The following is a 20,225-nucleotide window of genomic DNA, read 5'->3' on the forward strand; positions in this document are numbered from 1 at the left end:
TTTCTTCCTTAAAAACACACAGCATGTTGATAGCAGAGCACCGGATTTGCACAGAAATGAGTAACACATTCCCTCCGGACCATTGTTTCTAAAGAATAACTGCCACTGGGTGCAATCTGATGCATGCCAATTGCTCTGCAAATTACCTTTACTCAATAAAATTCAAGGTATCCCTGGCTTATGAGGAGGGGGAGCTAACTTTAGGTTTTCTTCACACCCTCAAAAACTCTATATAAAGTAATCAAAACTAATCAAACTTTCAAAGAGGCTGCTAAGGAGGAAGAAAGAGCAATTGTTATGGCTCCATTTAAATGGGAAGGGCTCGGCTACTATGGGGATAGGGTGACATAAGCAGAGCAGAGGATTTGCAGGAGAAGCAAGAGGATGATTCCTCAGCTCTCTGTTGCAAGACGGTGTTATTATGGAGACAATGGCTTGGCTTTAGGATTTGGGGGCTCCTCCAATTACTCCTGATCTCCCTGTTTACATCGGGAAAGGTGCATCAGGAAATAGAGAGCCTTGTAAAGAAGCACAGAGATTTTTGCAAGATGAGATGATGATAAGGTGTATCAAAGTAGGCATCACTGAGAGTGCGGGGGGGAGGGGAAGAAGGTGTTTCCATTTCCTATAGTTAAAAAGCACTGCTTACCTTTAACGGGCTAAACCAATTTTTCTTTACTTCCCGGCCCAGGATCTGATTTACACTGTTGTATCAGCAACCGGATTCTGCTGCCTTGTCTCTCAACTGAGCCGAGTTGCTGTTGCAGCTATCCAGGCTGCGGTTTTCCATTTCAATGGCTGTAGCTCAGGAGCGGGTGACTCGATCCCTCTATTTATACTAATTTGTGGGACACCATTCCTATGGCCCTTTACAACAACATGTCAGCAAAACATTGCTAAGGTAATGAAAACAAACACAGCTACCACAAAGAACTGAGTTCTGTTTAGTTTTAAAACAAGGAACAGTATCAGCTTAACCACTGTCCCTTGACATTCAGCATTCCACCCCCAAGGGACAAGGTAAGCAAATAGTCCAGTTAGCATTTATGGAAGGAAAAGAAAGGGAGCTAAATAATAAACACTGATAGAACACAATGACCAGACTGGGTTGTATGCCTGTGTGAATTAACTGGGACACAATGGAGTGGAAGAATGAAGGTAAGAGGCCTAAAGATTTTTAACATATTTTTTGAATATGTGGGTGGTCAATGCAAATGGAAAATTGGGGAAGACATGAATAACATTTGGTCGTGCTTAGAAACCTCAGAGAAAGGCATCTTAGAAACACCTAAGATAGATAGACTATCACACTTGATCAGTCTCTAATTCTTAAAGGTGTCCCTGTAGACGTCAATGGGAGTTTTGCCATCAGCTTCAGGGGGCCAGGATGTCACTGTGCAATTGCTTTAGGGCTTGTGCAAGGTGCTATATAAAATGAATATGAGAAATGGCAAAATACATTTCATTTGAAGAAAAATAGACTAAGTTTTAAGATCTTCTGGTGCACTATATTACCAGCCTGCTCTATTGTTCGGATTTCTCAGTTATGCTATGTGATGGGGTATCCACCCCACACAGGACTGGAAGGGGTTAAGGTGGCCAGCTAGGCCTATTAACTTCACAGGCTGCACCTGGAGGAAGGTGCAAGGAATTGATTATAAGCAGGTTCAGCTGGGCAGGAATAGGCAGGGCCTATAAAGCCAGGAAGCTGGCAACAGAGAGGGGCTGCTGCTGGGAAAGAGCAGTCACTCCCTGGTAAGAGGGAGGAGGGTTTGGCGCTGGTACTCCCAGGCTAGGTCTACACTACAGCGGGGGGTCGACCGAAGATACGCAACTTCAGCTACGTGAATAGCGTAGCTGAAGTGGCGTATTTTAGGTCGACTTACCTGGCTGTGAGGACGGCGGCAAGTCGACCGCTGCCGCGCCGCCGTCGACTCCGCTACCGCCTCTTGCCGCGGTGGATTTCCGGAGTCGACGGTAGAGCCATCAGGGATCGATTTTATCGCGTCTTCACTAGACGCGGTAAGTCGATCCCCGATAGACCGATTGCTACCCGCCGGATCGGCGGGTAGTGAAGACAAGCCCCCAGAGTGATAGGAAGCAGTCCAGGGAAGGAGCAGTGAGGGCTGGGAAAGTAAAGAACAGAACTGCTGGGCTGAGGGTCCCTGAACTGGAACCCAGAGTAGAGGGTGGGCGCAGGTTCCCCTACCAGCCGTTGAGGGAGTGGCACCTGAGGCAGTGAATAGGTCCTGGGAAAACTGCCTAGGGCTGCTGAAGGAAAGACTTTGATATACCCCCAGAAGGGGGAGATGCCGAGTGACCTAGCCTGGGGGCTGAGTCACAAAGAAGACACTTCAGTTCCTGGGCTGAGAGAGGAGTGACAGACCTGAGAGAAAGATGGTGTGGCGACGTGCAACCTCTAGAGCTAATCCCCAGAGTGACGAAGAGGAGGCACCAGACTACCGGTGAGTGGTGCACCCCATCACATGCTATCATAAAATCCAGTAGCACTGACACAGAAGCATCCGGCCCTCTCAGAGCCATGCAGTTAAAGAAAAGGCAAATAGACTCAGCTGTCACTGCCCCAAATAATGTTTAGATTGGCAATAAACATATTTCCATACTCCACAAACAGTCAAGTGTGCAGGACAATGTGGGCTGCTCATGAACTATTCATGTTGGGCCAGATTCTCAGCTGCTGTCAATTAGTGCAGCTCCATGGAAGACAATGGAGCTATGCTGATTTATACCAGCTGAAATTTCTTCAGCTATTATTTGTGGTGAGTGGTTGGTTACCTAAAGCGCATGGTTTTATTTCTGCTCCCTGAATGGTAACTGAAACTTTTACAAACCAGAGGAGTGTAATCAGGGATTTCAAAATTCACCCAGCAATAATTCCAACATAGCTTTATTATGGAATAGAACAAACAAAATGAGTGCACTGATCCTTGTGTGATCCCCAACAATTCTTGTTGTAAAAGGATTAGGGAATAAACTAACTTTTATGCAGTCTCTCTGTTATGCTTTCTTCAGTTTGCTATTTCATATCTGCATCAAGCCCACCAGAAATCTCCTATGGCACTGGCTTTGTTACAGAATTTTCTGCTCTTAGCTGTATTTTCTAGTCTATCACGTTTATGGTATGGTAAGCCTTCCATTTTAGGTATGTCCTCGCTGCAGAATTAGCTTGGGTGTGCCACACTGCAAAGTCACACTTGAGTTACTGTGTCCTCACTAGTGCTGTATTCACCTGTCTCTCACTAGGACTTCTGGGGACATGCCCCATGGTTTTATTGTGCTGCAGTAAGCTGAGCCGCTCCCAGTGTCTGTCCTTCTGGGCACACAGAAGTCACGGACTATCAGCACTTGAATGATTAATCCTGTGTCCTCACTGCAAGGTCCGTTACCAGCCTGAATAAAAGCAGAATATGGGCTTCCACACCCTCAGTCAAGCCACCTAGCATGGGTTGAAAGCATCACTTAAGCTGAGTGAGCGGTTTCTGTGTGAGGAGGGGAGGCAGGGTTAGGCGAGTAAAAGCCCAGGCTAACTCTGCAGTGAAGACATACCCCAATGAATCAGTGTTGTGACTCCTCTGTGCTCCTTTAAAATTTTAGTGTCATCCTAATGTATGCTGCACAGTGTGTTATGTAAGGTGGAAAAAAATAACATGTGCAAGAGTGAGTAGAACTGGAGTACAAACGTTTGAAAGTAACACTGAAGAAGTTCCTGTCTAAACTGTCCACTAGTCAATCTGGACTAAAAAGGTAGCATATAGACAGAGCAATCAGAGCAAATGCATTTTTTTCCCTGATGTCACAGGCTCAAAGATCCACGGAAGTTAAATAAAATTTAATAAAGTAAGTCACAAAAATTAGCCAAATAAGGCAATACATCGAAGTATGGTACCTAGCGCAGAATGATATCGGTCTAAAGTTATACAATTAAGTTTGTTATGACCATAATGGGAATATGTTTCTAGGTCTGATTGTCACCATCAAAAAGGGAAATAAAGCTACAGCACTTTCTATGTGACACAGAAAGGCAGCAAAGTTGATGATAGATTTGAAAGGCATAATTTTAAGAACGGATTAAAAGGCAAATCCTAGAGAATTTTTAAAAAGCACCTTCCAGGTTTTTAGGGGATTAACACAAGCATGGAATATCTTGCTCAATAAAGGCAATGTATAATGGTGTCTTAGCCCAAAAGAGGGGTCAGGAAATTAAAATATTTGAAGTAGATGGTCAGGAAGTGCATCCCCCCATGTGGTGAGTCAAACATGTGAAATGGCCCTTTCCGGAGGCATTGTTCCCGCAAAAAGCTGGGGTCATTAGAAAAAAAGCCAATGAGATAGCAGGGGAGCACGGTAAACAAATAGGTTGGCCATGACATCCACAATTAGATACATATATTACCTTTGCCGCTGCCGCTAGCCAAGCTTGATTTTTCCCCCCCAGCATCTAAAAAGAAAATTATGCCCCTACTCTCTCCTTCTCTCTGCCCCCTTTTTGTCTTTCAAATGCACCTCATTTCCGGTCACAGCTTTAAGTGGGTCTTTTGACCTGTCACATGGACCCAGCTACTTTATTATTCACAAAATAGTACTTTACATTTCTACAGCACTTTGATTCAGGGATCACAAAGCACATTACCACCATTTATGAACCCCTATAACATCTGTTTTATAAACGGGTAAGGAGTTGCACCAAAAGATTAAATGACTTCTCAAGGTCACACAGGGAGTCAGGGGCAAGACCAGGAATAGAACTCTGTCCCCTGGTGTAACCATTGAGCTAGACTCCATCCAGACCTTTCCAGGAGATCAGGAACCAGCCAGGGGAGGACTGGTTACACTGAAAGGCCATGGCTGGCCGTTGGGAATAACAGGCATGCTGTCCAGGACAGCACCATGTAAGCCAATGGGATGAGTGAATGCAAGGCTGTGAAGCAGGCAGCATGAAGTTCTATGCCTTCCTAGGGTGGTGGGAGGTTTTAGGAAAGGAAGATGTAAATGCGAGGGGTCTTGTTTTGTTCAGGGGATGAAAAAGGGAGGGATGCCTGGCTGCAGTTTGGGGGATGGAAGTGGGAGGGGGATGAAAATAACTACATCAAAGTGCTCCAAGGGCTGGGGAAACAACAAATCTGCACCTCAAAAAATGGCTACCAGGTATTTCTTTTGTGGTGAACGTACCTGAGCTGGATTTCATACTGTCCAGCCTGACGGCGCTGCACATTCCTCATGATCAGCGTGAAGATATCCTCGTTTTGCAGGATCTCACACCCTGCTCCCGGCATTATTTCCTGCCCATCTTTAAACCAGTGAACTGTGGGGAAAGGGTCTCCAGCGATGGCACAGGAAATAAGGACATTCTGTCCAGGAGCCGCTGTCACTGATCGTGGTTTGCTAATGAACCAGGGTTGAATACCGTCCTGAGGTTCTGCAGCACACAAATGAAGGAGCAATGTGGCATTCAAAAAAATAAGCAAGAGAAATGGCCACACCTAAGTGTGAGCATCCAACTGACTACACTACATACAAAGTAACCACAGGGTCACAAGGGAATTTTGAACACTTTAGAGTATAATCTTCTAACCTGATAACACAGCTGGCCTTTAGCCTTGCAAGAAACTCTTAGTAATACTAATATTAAGCAATGATAGATCACATTATTGGCCAGATTTAAGCCCATGTTACAAAGTTGCCCTAAATGGAGAACTGAGGATTTCTCTCTAGTATATGGGGACATGCTGGGAGCAGGTGTGGAGTCAGTGGAATGTGATCCATGGGGCTGTTACAAGCTAGTGTAGCAGATCTGCCATGAGGCTGAACCCTGAAGGCTGAATCCTGGGTTGGGCAGAGGGGGAAAGGCAGACAAAGCCACCTCTTCATTGCAAACCCAGGTGTGCCAGTCACCGGTCTGCTGTATCCAAGGATTAAGCCCTATAGCCTCCAAATCATTTAGAAACATTAATTTATCAGATAACTCCTGGGAAATAGATTTCCCATTTTAAGGAATCCGGGACAGAGGAATTCAGGACAATGTTTGGAACTCCTCTCTGATTTTGGGTGTCCAAATTGAGACATCTTGGGCCCAATTTTCAGAAGTACCGAGCACCCATAATTCTAAATAATATGAATTGGAGCTATAGATGCTCAGTCAGAGCTATAGATGCTCAGCTCAGAGCTATAGATGCCTCACATCAACTTGGGCCTCCAAAATTAAAATAAATAAATTAATGGAGATATTTATCTCCTAGAACTGGAAGGAACCTTGAAAGGTCATTGAGCCCAGCCCCCTGCCTTCACTAGCAGGACCAAGTACTGATTTTGCCCCAGATCCCTAAGTGGCCCCCTCAAGGATTGAACTCACAACCCTGGGTTTGGCAGGCCAGTGCTCAAACCACTGAGCTATCCCTCCCCCCCTCCTGGCAAAATCAGAGAGGAAAACTGAATGAAGATTTGACTTATCGAGAGCCCCAGTGAAAGAACCAAGACTGGAGTGCTTGAAAACTTATGGCTGCTTCTCATATACTTAAGTGACTTGACCATGCTACATCCCTGTATTTTTCTTTAAAAAGAGATGGTATTGAGTGCACCTAAAGACCCATGCACTTAGCTTAGGGCAGAGCCCCCTCCCTGTACCTCAAACCACATTAAGGATGGGATTTACATCACACAGAAGTTGCCTTCACAGACTTCATTTATGGGGTTGTTTTCAAATTGCAGATTCCATGTATTCCTCCCACATTATTCTTATGGTGCTAATAATAAAAGAAGCCAGCATGCCTGGCTCCTGGGCAGGTTTTCCAAATGCCCAGTGCTTTAATTAGAAAGAAAAACAGCATTAAATGGTTTACAGTAAGTCCATAGCTAAGTAAGCCTTGATAATCAGAATCTGAAGTGGTATTTAGCAGAATTCTTGCACTGTCCTTAGCAATAGTGTGCAGGGATGAGGTTTTTAAACTATAATGGGAAATCCCATAGTAAAAATGGAGAAGTTGCTTCTGCTCAACGTCTCTCTTAACCCAGACACACAGAAATGAGTGTTTGCAGTATCCACCACAACATACCTTACATACACTATCTACTTTAAATAGACCCTCATCCAGCAGACTGGAATGCTGTCCTTTGTGCTCTTCCTAAACTTGGAAGGTTCAGAGAGCTTCAAGCTTCATACCTTGTACAGTCAAAGTTGCTTGGGTCTGAGTTTCTCCTAAGTCATTCCATGCTTCGCAGGTATATTTGCCCGTGTCCTCAGGGAATACCTCCTGGATGTACAGGCTGTATTCATTGCCTTTCTTTTCAAAGTGAAAGTCTTCTGTCTCTTGGATTTCTTTCCCATTGTGCAGCCAGATAATTTCAGGAGGTGGGTTAGCTGCGCAACACCAAAAATACCAAAAGGCATCAACACAACTGAAATGAGACGCAACCTCATCAACTTCTTAGGATCTCAGAAAAGGCCCATTTCAGCCATGGCATAAGCAGGCACAAATCGCACTGATTACCTATTGCATGCTGTGCCTTTTTGTGCTAGGACTTGGATCACAACTCATGAAACACTCTGAAAGACATTTGGTATAAACACAACTCAGCTTGTTGCATTATCTCCCCTGCCACAGCTCCTTTTTTTATTTACTACCATGTATGGGATCAGCATGGAAACACAACCCACTTGTAAAGTTGAATCTGTATCTGCCTCACCCAGATTCAAGCCAGAATCATCTATTAGGGTCACAATAGAAGTGATCAAAGATTGTGATTTCAGGTACGGAAGAACTGGCAGAAGAAACAATTACTTATTGTAACTGTGGTTCTTTGAGATCTGATGCAGATGTGTATTCCATTTAGGTGTGCGCGCGCCCAGCACACCGGAGCCAGAGAATTGTGCCTAGCAGTATCCGTAGGGGGCAGTGCTTGTTCAGCGTGCCCATAGCCCCTCCCCTGGCTATATGAGGCAGTGCTGCCTTGACCCCCCCGTTAGTTCCTTCGTGCTTAACATCCAAAGACTAGGCTCCAATGCAGAGAGGACAGAGTGGGTCATGGAATACACATCCACATCATATCTCTAAGAACCACAGTTACAGTAAGTAACCGTTTCCTCTTCTTCAAGTAGATGCAGCCACGTATCTCACTTGGGTGACTCACAAGCAGTACCCACCCCAAGAGGCGGGGCTCAGATTCTATCTAAACGTTTGCATCTGCTCTGGATGACACAGTAATGGCATAATGGTTCGTAAATGTACGTATGGACAGCCAAGTGGCAGCCCTGCAAACGTCCAATATTGAAACATCACTGAGGAAAGCTATTGACGTAGCTTGCACTCTCATAGAATGAGCTCTCACCTGCTGAGGAGGTATAGTCGAAGCTATTTTGTATGCAATCTTGTTACAGGATGTTATCCACCTAGAGATCGTTTGCCCCTTCATATGATCTGCATATGACACAGATGAGGCGAAACAAAAATGGTTTAGTCCTGCGCAGGTAGGTTAGACATCATCTAATGTTTGGAGATGATGCTCTCCAGGGATGAATGTGGCTTAGGAAAGAACACAAGTAAATACACTCCCTGGCTCAAATGAAACCGAGAAATCACATTAGACAAATTGTTTTGGGTGCGGCAGTAAAGTAACTTTTTCTTTGGAGAGTAGGTCAGGATGGGGAGGAAGGGATATGGGAGGCTGAACCACCAGCACAAGAAGGCTGGAGAAACAACACTGCCTCAGCCATGCCAGGGCAATCAGGTTGAGCTTGGCCCAATCAGCTTTCAGCTGTAGGATGACCTGTGGAATGATTGGGATCAGGGGAAAAGCATACAAGAGAACCGATTGCCAGCTGAGATGGAAGGCATCAGTCAGGGAGCCCAGACTGAGGCCCCCTCAAGAGCAGAATAGACGGCACTTCCTGTTGTCCCTTGTGGCAAACAGGTCGATCACTGGAATGCCCCATGCTACAAGGATGGCCCACAGGATGCTTGTCTTCGGGGACCACTCGTGACTCAGGGAAAAATTCCTGCTGAGATGGTCTGCGAGATGATTCTGGACACCAGGCAAGTGATCAGCTATTGAGTGATACTCTTCTCAATGCAGAACTGCCATAACCTGATTGCCTTTTAGCAGAGCACCCTGGAGTGTGCTCCCCCTTGTCTGTTGACATAATACATCGCGGTGGCATTGGTACGTAGGTGAACCATTGAGCCCCTCATACAGTCCAGAAAGGTATGACATGCATTGTAGATGGCCTGAAGCTCCAGCACGTTGATATGCAGCGAGGTCTCCTGCTCTGACCACGGACCCTGAACTTTCAGGGATCCCAGATGTGCTCCCCAGTCCACTGGGAAGGTGTTGGTGATCACAGACTTGGTTGGTAAGAGCCGGACAAAAGGAATGCTCTGACATACATTTTCCATAAGTGTCCACCACTGCAAGACGTCCAGGACAGCAGAGGGAGATGGACCAATCTGTCCAAGGGATGAAGAGTCAAACAGTAAACTGTTCTGAGACACAGTTGAAGGGGGCAAAGACCCAACCTTGCAAACTGAACCACCTGTGTGCAAGTGGACATGTGGCCCAAGAGCCTCAGGCACATCGAACCGTTGTGGAGGGCTGAGACTGCAGACCGAGGCAAAGGTGGTGAATTGCCTGAAAACGACCAATCATCAAAAATGCTATCAAACTCTTAAGAGTCTATTAGCGCCCCAATGAACTTGATTTTCTGAGTGGGAGCCAAAGTTGACTTCCCAGTGTTTAGGATGAGACTCAGATGATCAAGTAAATGCAGTGTAGTGTGCACATGAGCCAGAACTTCCTCTCTGGGCCTGCCCCATAGTAGCCAGTTAACCAGAAATGGGAAGATATGGATTCCCTTCTTTCTGAGGTACACCGTCACCATGATTGTACACTTGGTAAATACCCGGGGGACAGGGGCAGAACAGATGAGAGGCTGAAAGGAAGCACCATGAACTGAAAATGGCACTCTGCCACGACAAACCAGAGGAATTTTCTGTGGCTCAGAAAATCACCACATGAAAATAGGCATCCTGAAAGTCCAGAGCAGCAAACCAGTCATTCTGAAACAATGTGGGGAGGATAGTGGATAGGATGGCCATTCAGAACCTCAAGTATCTGATATATTTGTTGAGATTGCAAAAGACGAGAATAGGTCTTACCCCCTCCTTTTGGATTTGGGAATAGAAGCCCTGACCCCAGTGTTCTGGAGGAACTTTCTCCACTGCTCTCAGAGCAGACCTGCTCGAGGCATAGTATCTCGTGAGAACAGGCCCTGAAGAGGGACAGGGAGGGAGGGTGGGGTGGAGAGAAACTGGATGGCATAGCCCAATCTGACAGTGCTTAGGACCCACCTGTCAGTGGTAATTAAGCCCCAAGCATTGTGATAGCTAGCCAGCCCGTCCCGGACAGAGGCGATGACTGGACCATTGCTCTGGACAAAAGAGTCAAAATGGGAGCTCGGGGGGGGGGGAGAGGGGGGAACATCAGAGGGTAGGGGTGTGTTGACTGGCCAAACCCCGGACCTGAATACTTTCTCTTCTGAGACCTATGCCCCTTTCTGAGGTAGCTCCATTGTCTTGGGGAAGGGACAGGCTGCTCAAAGGTGTGTTGCAGACAGTATTTCTGCTGCTATTGACCACCATAGTGGTGCCTTTGCACTGCTGGAATATACACCCCCCAGAAACGTAACGTAACCCTAGAATCCTTGAAGAAGTGGAGTCTCGTCCATCTTGTCTGAAAAAAGCACTCAGCTGTCGAAGGGCAAATCCTCCATAGTCTGCTGCATGCCGGGAACAATGCGCACATTCTCCAACAAGGACACCCTTCTCATGGTCCCTGCCGAGGCCATCACTCTGGTCGACGTGTCTGTGACATCCAATGTGGACTGCAATGTCTTGGCCACCTAGCAGCCTTTGGCAACGAACCCCTGAAACTTCTCCCTGGAGGCTTCAGACAACTTATCTGCAAACTTAGACATAGCCGTCCAATTCACAAAATCGTATTTGGACAACAGTGCCTGCTGGTTTGCAATCCACATTTGCAGGGAAGAGAAGATCTTTCTACTCCTTGTCCTTAGAAGTGGACTTAAATCTGCCCTGCTGGGTTCTATTATTCATGGCAGTTACAACCAGGGAAATTTGGGGCCAGATGGGAGTAAATGCCCTCAAATCCCTGCACCGGTACAAAATAGCGTTTCTCCAAGCTCTTTGCAGTAGGGAGTACCAAAGCCGATGTGCTCCAAACAATCTTTGCAGGATCTAGGAGCACATAGTTAATAGAGAGAACCACTCTCCCAGGGGCAGACGGCTGCAGGATATCCAACAACTAATGGGTATTCTTCTTCAGGAACTCCTGAATGCCCAAGGAAGCGGCCATGTGCCGCAAAACGTCCTGGTTGGCCTTCAAGTCCTCTGGCACTAAAGGAGAGGAAGAGCCAGGCACTGTCAAATCATCTGGGGACAAAAAAAGAGGCCATTAACTGCACCAGGCTGGATCCCGTTCCTGGACTGATGAACCTGGACAGGACAACTCTGGAGGCTCTGCAAGGGGAAGGCTGAATTGGTGCCTGGACTTGCAGCAGATCAACGGTCCAGGCCACTGATCTGCCTGGTGATCTTACCTTAGGGTAAGCTGAGGGAGTGCGACCTCTTCAACTGAGTGTCCTCCGGGTTCCATGGATCCCACTGTGGGAAAGAATAGGGCATTGATGGCCAGCAGGTGCTGGGTCAGGAGTCCCCATCCTGACCACAAGATGAGTGCCAATCCTGGTGCCCATGGTGCTCCATGAACAGCCCTCGATGTATGCCAGGTGATGGAGAGTGGGAGGAGGAAGAACCCAACCTGAACGCCAAGGAGTCTCGGATTCCCAGGGATAAAGATGGAGCCAGCCCTGAAGGTCCAAGTAACTGGTTTGACTCATCCGCCGTCACCCAGAACAAGGGAGGGACTGGCTCCAGTGGTGGAAATGGTACCACCAGCACCGAGTACACCTCCGTTTCCGGTGCTAGGAGTGGTGTCAACCCTGAAGCCAGGAGTAGTAACAATGTAGCTGACAGCGATGAAGTGGAGGGTGGCGAGTGCTGCCACAGTAACATTGGTGGCACGGAGCATAGCACAGTAACAAGGAGTTTCCTGGTGCTGAGGCGGTCCCTTGCACAAAGCCTGGCACTGCCCCACTTCCATAGACCACAGAAGGGAAACACTGCGGTGCAGTGCCAACAGACACAAAAGTTCAGTGGCCCACCCACCCACCAGCGCTATAACCTAGGTTAGCCCTGGAAAGGTTCTGAACTAAGGCAGAGGTCGGGACAGAAAGGCAGAGGAGGCCCACTGCAGCCTGATACGCCACCAGCGTGGAAACAACCGCTGCCGACATCACCCTTATATGTACCAGACAACGGACACTCCAGAGCTGGAACCGGAGTAGACAGTACAGGGTCTCTAACCCCCTACACAGTACTGGAGAGTGGTGAGAGGGACCTGCTCCACCTTGCATACTGGCAACAACACTGGGCTGGTCCATGCTCTTTCTGGAGGAGAAGAGTCTCCATGAGACCCAGAGTGGTCTCAATTGGTCTCATGCGACCTTTTCCTTGGTGCACATGAGTGGGATCAGCTCCTCCATCTCTTCAGCGAGGCACCAGATCCAGAGTGCGAAACAGCAGCAGTTTCAGAACCCGAGGGCAACCTTCAATCTGATATAGGCCTTGGTGCTGAAGCAGGCCGCATGGCCTGCAAAAGTCCCTAGCCACCTGAGTCCATTTTGTGGATGATTTACAAATTGAACACCGCTCCCTGACATGGTCCTTGCCCAAGTACAGCAAGCATAGTACATGGGGTCGCTCCCCCAACACAACAGACAATGTTTAAACCCCAGTGAGGGCATCACCAGGGAAATACGTACCTAAAGCTAATTCACAATAAATCTTAACACACACTAAAACTAAGGGTACTAACTACATACAACTAGAAACGTCACTAAACGATAGAGAGAGGGATTATGAAGTTAAGAACCACACAGAGCTCTGACTCCAGCCACAGGCAGTAAGAAGGAACTGAGGGGGGTTGAGGTGGTGCTGCCTCATATAGCCAGGGGAGGGGTAATGAGCATCAGGCATGAGCACTGCCTCCTATGGGTACTGTGAGGCAAAATTCTCTGGCTCCAGTGCGCTGGATCCTAAGTGGAATACACAGCTGCATCTACTTGAAGCAGCAGATGAACACCAAAAGAAACAGATGTTAGCTTAAAGCAGAAGTCCCCAGTGAGAGCACAAAGTACAATGACAACTTTTGCCCAAAAGGCTGTCTCCCAGTCACCTACTCTAATTATTGTAACAGGCAAAATTATTTCCAGTAGAAGGTTTTCCATGAGATGTTGGTTGCTCCATAGGGAAGATCTTAGCCAAAAGGTGGTAGGGTTGGGGTTTGATTGTTTTTAATAGCTCAACTCTGGGTCAAGTAGGTGAGACCCTTACTCACACTGAGTAGTACTTTACTCCTTGCACCATCCATATGGAATAAATAGGACTACTCAATAGTAAGGTACTGCTCATTGTGAGTAAGGGAATTAATCTGACACTTGATGATTTCATCTTCAAAGAGCCATGGATGTCAATGGAGATGTCTGTGATAGGAGGTAATGTTGAGTATTTTTTAGTACATCTCTTTGGAGATAAAAAAAAAAATAAAGGTGTGAGCTATAAAATGACATTTTAGATTCTCTGATCAAAGTTAGCTGCCAAAGATTTGTGTTACCAAAGTTCATACTACGGCTGATCTCTCTTCTACAGCACTAATCTTGCACCAGCTGACAGTAGTTCAATCTTGTCTGGTTCACAGCACAGGCTATTATGAGCCCTTCAAGACTTAATTTCAGTTCAACAACAAGGAGTTGATATTATTCTGCTTATTATTACAATAAAGAGATCCTTCTACAGATCTGAACACTAACAATAGACAGTGTTCATCCACCTTCAGGTTCAGTCCAGACGACCCTGATTCTTGCTTTGTTAAAATTGGCTCCTTGAAGCATTATATTTAATTACAAAGTCTCTCTCACTAAGATATAAAAGGCAAACACTGCACATTTTAATTATTTGGTAGGTCTAGCATCCAAGGTTTTTCTTTTAAAGAATGCTGATACTTGGTTACTTACCTGATACTTCCACGGTCATTATTACTTGGCTTCCATCCATTACCTTGAGGTCAGTCAGGCCTTTAAGGAAGACTGGTGCAAAGGTCTTGTTAGTCTGGACAGACTGTGTGCTTTCCACTTTCTTGCTGCTTTTCTTTTCTGTGGAATCAATGGAAAAACAGAAAGGTCTCTTACTGGGAACTCTCACTATGCATATTAGCTGCTCTTTGACTCAGGGTGATTTCAGTTGGGTGGTCTCAGTCCAGTTCTTGAACAGGTATACACGTCACCAAAACCCACCACCAACATGGCTGTCTCTCCTGCTGGCAGCCCCAGAAGAGAGGCCAAAGACTGAGTGAAAGTATTGACTGAAGTAACCTCCCTCCCCCAATCCTCCCAGTTCAGAGTTCAGGTATATTGGCAGGATAGCATGGAGAAGTTTGAACTAATTTTCCTTAATACACCTCTCCTTATGCAGAGACTTTCTCTCTATAGCTGACAATCCAGTTCCTTTCACGAATGCTCAATTCATAGTGGAATATGGAAACCCACCTCACCCCCGTCCTGTATTACACTCAGCAAGATGTGCAATGATGGGAAAGATTTCTTCCTGCCCCCTGAGGCAATCAGCTTATGCCCTGAAGGATGAGCCCTGTTTATCCTTACTTTAGGGTATATAACTAAACTACAGCTCCTTTAGTTAAAAATTATCCAGGATTGCTGGAGACTCCTACTACAGTCTGTCTGGAGGGATTCATATGGTGTGAAATCAGCTTATTTGGCTAGATCCTGACAGATGCATCAGATAAGGGTAGGTACTTCTGCTCAAAAGCTCAAAGGAAGGGCATTTACGGAGCCAATGTAATGGTGGTGGCCAAATATATCAAGCCATCAAATATCTGTCAGTCACTTGGGAACACTTGCTGTTTGATTTATCTTGTGAGCTCGCTGAGGGTAGAGATTGTTTTGTCTTGTACAATGACAAGCACACACTCATGGCCCTCCATAAACAAGAACAGCTTCTTTTGTGTCTGTTCCCGTCCAAGAGATTTTGCCCTAATTCTCCCTAGAGTGTTTTTGTCTAAGAGGGGCCTTTTCTAATGAGGTTTTGTCCCAGAGGCTTATGGTACAGGAAGTTTTTCCCATAGGGATGGATAGAAAGAGATCGAAGCTTGTTCGGTAAGAAAATGTGGGAACTCAGACCTACTGCAGCTGAATTTAATGGGCTTAGCTTTTGAAATGCCTCGTTTTCCACCATGCTTCCTTTATCTAGCACCTATTTGCAGTGCAAGTGGCATTGTGTAGGTAAAATGGTCATGATTTTGGTTCAGGCCTGTGACGGGTTGGATCACAGAAACCCCCTTGGGAGCTGCCACCCAATGTGCAAAGACTACCCCTGCTTCTGTTTTCCCTGCCAGCTCAGGATTCCAGCACCCTGTCTTGCTGAGCCAGACACTCCAGTCTGCTCTAACAAAGACTCAGGGTCTGAATCACTTGTCCCAAAGCTGCAAGTTTACCTGAAAACCAGCTCACCGGAGTGTGCTTGTCTTTAGCACTCAGATGCCCAACTCCCAATGGGGTCTAAACCCAGATAAATCCGTTTTACCCTGCATAAAGTTTATGCAGGGCAAACTCATAAATTGTTCGCCCTCTATAACACTGATAGAGAGATATGCACAGTTGTTTGCTCCCCCAGGTATTAATACATACTCTGAGTAAATTACTAAATAAAAAGTGATTTTATTAAATACAGACAGTAGGATTTAAGTGGTTCAAAGTAGTAACAGACAGAACAAAGTAAGTCACAAGCAAAATAAAATAAAATGCGCAAATCTATGCCTAATCAAACTAAATACAGATAATCTCACCCTCAGAGATGCTTCAGTAAGTTTTTCTCAGACTGGACACCTTCCAGGCCTGGGCACAATTCTTTCCCCTGGTACAGCTTTTGTTCCAGCTTAGGTGTTATCTAGGGGATTCTCCATGATGGCTCCTCTCTCCCTCTCAGTTCTCTTCCACCCCTTTATATATCTTTTGCATAAGGCGTGAACCCTTTGTCCCTCTGGGTTTCCACCCCCTCCCCTCACTGGAAAAGCACCAGGTTAAAGATGGATTCCAGTTCAGGTGACATGATCACATGTCACTGCAAGACTTCATTACTCACTTGCCAGCACACACATATACAGGGAGACTCACAGGTAAACAGCCATCTGCAGACGATGGGAGTCATCAAGATTCCAAACCATCATTAATGGCCCACACTTTACATAATTACAATAGGCCCTCAGAGTTACATTTTATATTTCTAGTTTTAGATACAAGAGTGGTACATTTCTACAAATAGGATGATCACACTCAGTAGCTTATGAGCTTTGTAATGATACCTTACAAGAGACCTTTTGCACAAAACATATCCCATTTGCATTATAGTCACTTATTATCAAATTTTTTATAAAACTATCCCAGTTACATTATATTCACTTATTATGTTTTTATAAAACCATGTAGACTGCACAACGTCACAAGGCCCAATTCCGGTAACAAGCTACAAGGGTCTGTTAGCTCCCCCTGTATTTCATTCTTCGCTCATGGAGAATGTTAGAGAAAGGAAGTGCTGGAAAAGGACTGCTGCATTGTGCAATCCAAACTAGTTTCCTCTGCTACATTTCTAATGCCTGGCAAAGCACCACACAGAAAGGAATACCGATCGGGGAGGGGGGGACAGCCATTAAAAGGGGGAGAAGGAGACAAAAAGAATGGGGGCGGGAAGGGGAGGAAGAGAGAAATAGGACAGGAAATAGGAGAGAGTAGAGACCAAAAAGGACACTGAGAAATAATGCCCTTTATCCCAGCATCTCATAACACTTTACAAATACAGAGAGAAGGAAGAAGGCATGCAAAGAGGAGGAACGGGACAGGCAAACTAAAAAAGAAGGAACACAAAGGGTGGAAACAACTGTTACAAACAGTACTCCACTAAGACTGACCAGGACATTTACTAGAACGTTTGAGTCCCTTGTTCTGTATAATCTAAACAGGTGAATTTCTGTTCTGTTATCAAGAGACGAGACTACACAGTATGCCCAGAATATGTTAAACTGGTTTAGTCACTGCAGAAGGAATATGTCAGAAACAAAACTCAAAAAACAATGTGTCAGCAGCATTAACTCCTCCGAATGTGCACCACAAAAATGCATGTTTTATGCACTGGAATAAAACCAGCTGTTTATACAAAGCTGTATCAAAGTTAAAGGACATCTGCAGTGGTGGCGAAGAGCAAACCACTACAAATAATTACATCTTAAATATAACAAAGAGTGATTACAAGTTTAGGCTCCAGTTTCGCAAGTTGTTCCAAGCAGATGAACCCCGCCACACACATGCAGTGTTGACGATTTCACAGGGGCTGTGTGTGGAAGGACGGCTCTACCCATGTATAGTAACTTGCAGGATCAAGGTCTAAATAGCAATCTGCCATCATGACTGGTCAATGCTGACCTATAGTACCTGACACTTTAAGGTGAAGTGCAGAGAGCGAAGCACCGCTTAAATCTCAGAAACAAGGCTTAGGTTGAACTTAAGCAGTGCTTAGGCTTGTATCAATCTCTACACAGAGGTGAATTTCACCCTTACAGAAAGCTTAAAGGTATTTAAACAACGTATGTTTAGCTCAATAACAAAAGAGCTGGAAGGGAAAGGGTAAAAGGATGTAAAGACTAGCGAGGGAGAAGAATTAAGGTGGGACAAGGCGGAAATGGAATGAAATTATGGACATGAAAAATTAGGCTGAATATCATAGGGGGGGAAAATTCCTAAAGCTGAGCAGGGTCTCTTCAGGAGCAGAAAGAAAGGCACTGTGTATATCATAACCACTAGGGAGACATTCCTATCCTTATAAACATGTTCTGTATCAATACACAGACATTGTTTGTTTTAAACTTCTCCTTAAGAATGTAGTATTAAGCCTTTCAGATTTACTTTAAATGGTCCACTACTTAATTTCTCATTATATTTTATGACCAGTAGTGGAAATGACACTGTTTTCTGATGCTCACGCTTGTTAGAGTGCACATATGGCGGGGAAGGCAGCTCTGTAGCAATGGATGTGAGCATTTATGAGACTCTCACAGTGCTCTAATAGCTCCTTAATTGCACCTGTTTGAGTGAGAATTCCAAGGGAAATGAAAAGTGCAATCAAAGAATCATAGAAATGTAGGACTGGAAGAGACCTCGACAGGCCATCTAGTCCAATCCCTTGCACTGAAGCAAGACTAAGTATTGTCTAGACCTAAAAACCTCCAATGACCGAGATTCTACAACCTCCCTAGGTAATTTGTTCCAGTGCTTAACTAGCCTTACATTTAGGATGTTTTTCCTAATGGCTAACTTAAATCTCCCTTGCTGCAATTTAAACTCATTACTTTTTGTCCTGTCTTCAGTGGATAAAGAGAACAATTTATCACCCTCCTCTTTATGACAACTTTTTAATGTACTGAAGACTATCATGCCCCCCTCCACTTACAATTCTCTTCTTCAGACTGAACAAACCTAATTTTTTCAATCATGGCTAAGATAACTAGTATTACCATTCAAATTATGACACCTAGTAGTAGTATGACCATAGCGCCTAGGGGCTCTAGTCATAACCAGGTGTACTAGGTGTTGTACAAACACAGAACAAAAAACAGCCCTTGCCCCACGGCTTACAATCTAATTTGAGTGCAATAAATGAACGGTTGAAGAGATTGACTACAAAGAAACCAGAACATACTTTTTTCAAACACACACAGCACTAACAAAACAGATTTAAACCCCACCACCACCAAAGATGTGTCTTACCGAGAACAATCTGATTTTAAGCTATTCCTGTTCAAACACAGTGTGCTGCATGCACTGGTATTTTAAAGCAGATTATCATAATTGCCATTTATTTCTAAACTTGAAAATGGCTTATATTATAGAGACTTAAATTCTGGATTTTAAACACCAACTGTTTAAAATGAAACCACGAATTCCATGTAATGTCCCCTCCTCTAAAAAGGACACAAGACACTGGATTTTAATTATGCTTAGGAAAATTGAATGGATATGCTGACAAAGGTGTGACTTCTAATGGACTCTAGACTCTGACAATATGGGTGTTCTCTTGTAGTCTCGCCGACTCTTGGTCTAAAGCCACACTTTCTCAGTCTGGGATCCAACTTTGCAATGTGATGTGCTGGAGTGGAATGCTTTACTCATGCGGCATGCTTGTGCTGGAGTATTAAATTGCAGGATCTAGGCCTTAATCATTACCCTGCTCTCCCTTTTGTAAATCACATATTGCAGTACAAGGTTGGTGAGGTAATATCTTGTATTGGACCAGCTCTTCTTCAGGTCTCTGTGTAAGCTCGAAAGCTTGTCTCTCCCACCAACAGAAGTTGGTCCAATACAAGATATTACCTCTCTCACCTTGTCTCTCTAATATCCTGGGAACAACATGGCTACAACACTGGAAACAATAATGCATTACAGTAACTTAAAAAGCTATTGCAGACTGCATTATAATACTTCCGGACTTAGAACTTGTTAGCAAGGCTGCACAAGTATTTTCCTAAATTAGTTTGGAAGAAAACCTATTTTCTCCAGTTTCTCACACACGTTATTTCACCTTGCATAGATTATGCTTAAAAAATGTTTTGTGTTTTTATGAAAAAAAGATAAAACATTAACAGGGCCTCTATAATTCCAGGTTAAATAAATAACTCATGCCCATTTATGACGAAAGTAGACAGGCACTATATGTTTCCACCACGTATTGAAAATATTTAGCTAAGTATTTTGACTGATTTTTTTCTCTTGGAAAAAGAACAACAGCTTGCAATGGGTCCTTGGAGAAACCTCAGGATTTAACAACCCACAAATGCAGACCACACCCACTCAAAACCACCACCAGTCACCAATTAACCACACACATGGCATTGGGAATTTAACTAGTGACTTTCCAAACACTTGTATAAGAGGAGGGTGGGGGCGGGGATGGGACAAGAGAAACATAATACTCAAGAACAAAGGGTTGACAGCACATCCTATACAACAAGAGGCA

The 20,225-nt window shown here is 45.0% G+C and overlaps 1 protein-coding gene across 3 annotated transcripts in view; it reads right to left on the reverse strand.

Moving 5' to 3' along the window:
* MYLK (myosin light chain kinase) overlaps positions 1-20,225 on the reverse strand; it is a 217,402-nt gene that overhangs the window by 99,080 nt on the left and 98,097 nt on the right. For all 3 annotated transcript variants that reach the window (XM_065413162.1, XM_065413161.1, XM_065413160.1), the window contains exons 11-13: positions 14,162-14,299; positions 7,178-7,375; positions 5,191-5,437 (exon numbers count right to left, since the gene is read on the reverse strand). In XM_065413162.1, the coding sequence (XP_065269234.1) occupies positions 5,191-5,437; positions 7,178-7,375; positions 14,162-14,299 (583 nt within the window). The remainder of the gene's footprint in view (positions 1-5,190; positions 5,438-7,177; positions 7,376-14,161; positions 14,300-20,225) is intronic.

Source organism: Emys orbicularis, chromosome 11 (genome assembly GCF_028017835.1).
Source record: "Emys orbicularis isolate rEmyOrb1 chromosome 11, rEmyOrb1.hap1, whole genome shotgun sequence".
NCBI classification, from domain to species: domain Eukaryota; kingdom Metazoa; phylum Chordata; order Testudines; family Emydidae; genus Emys; species Emys orbicularis.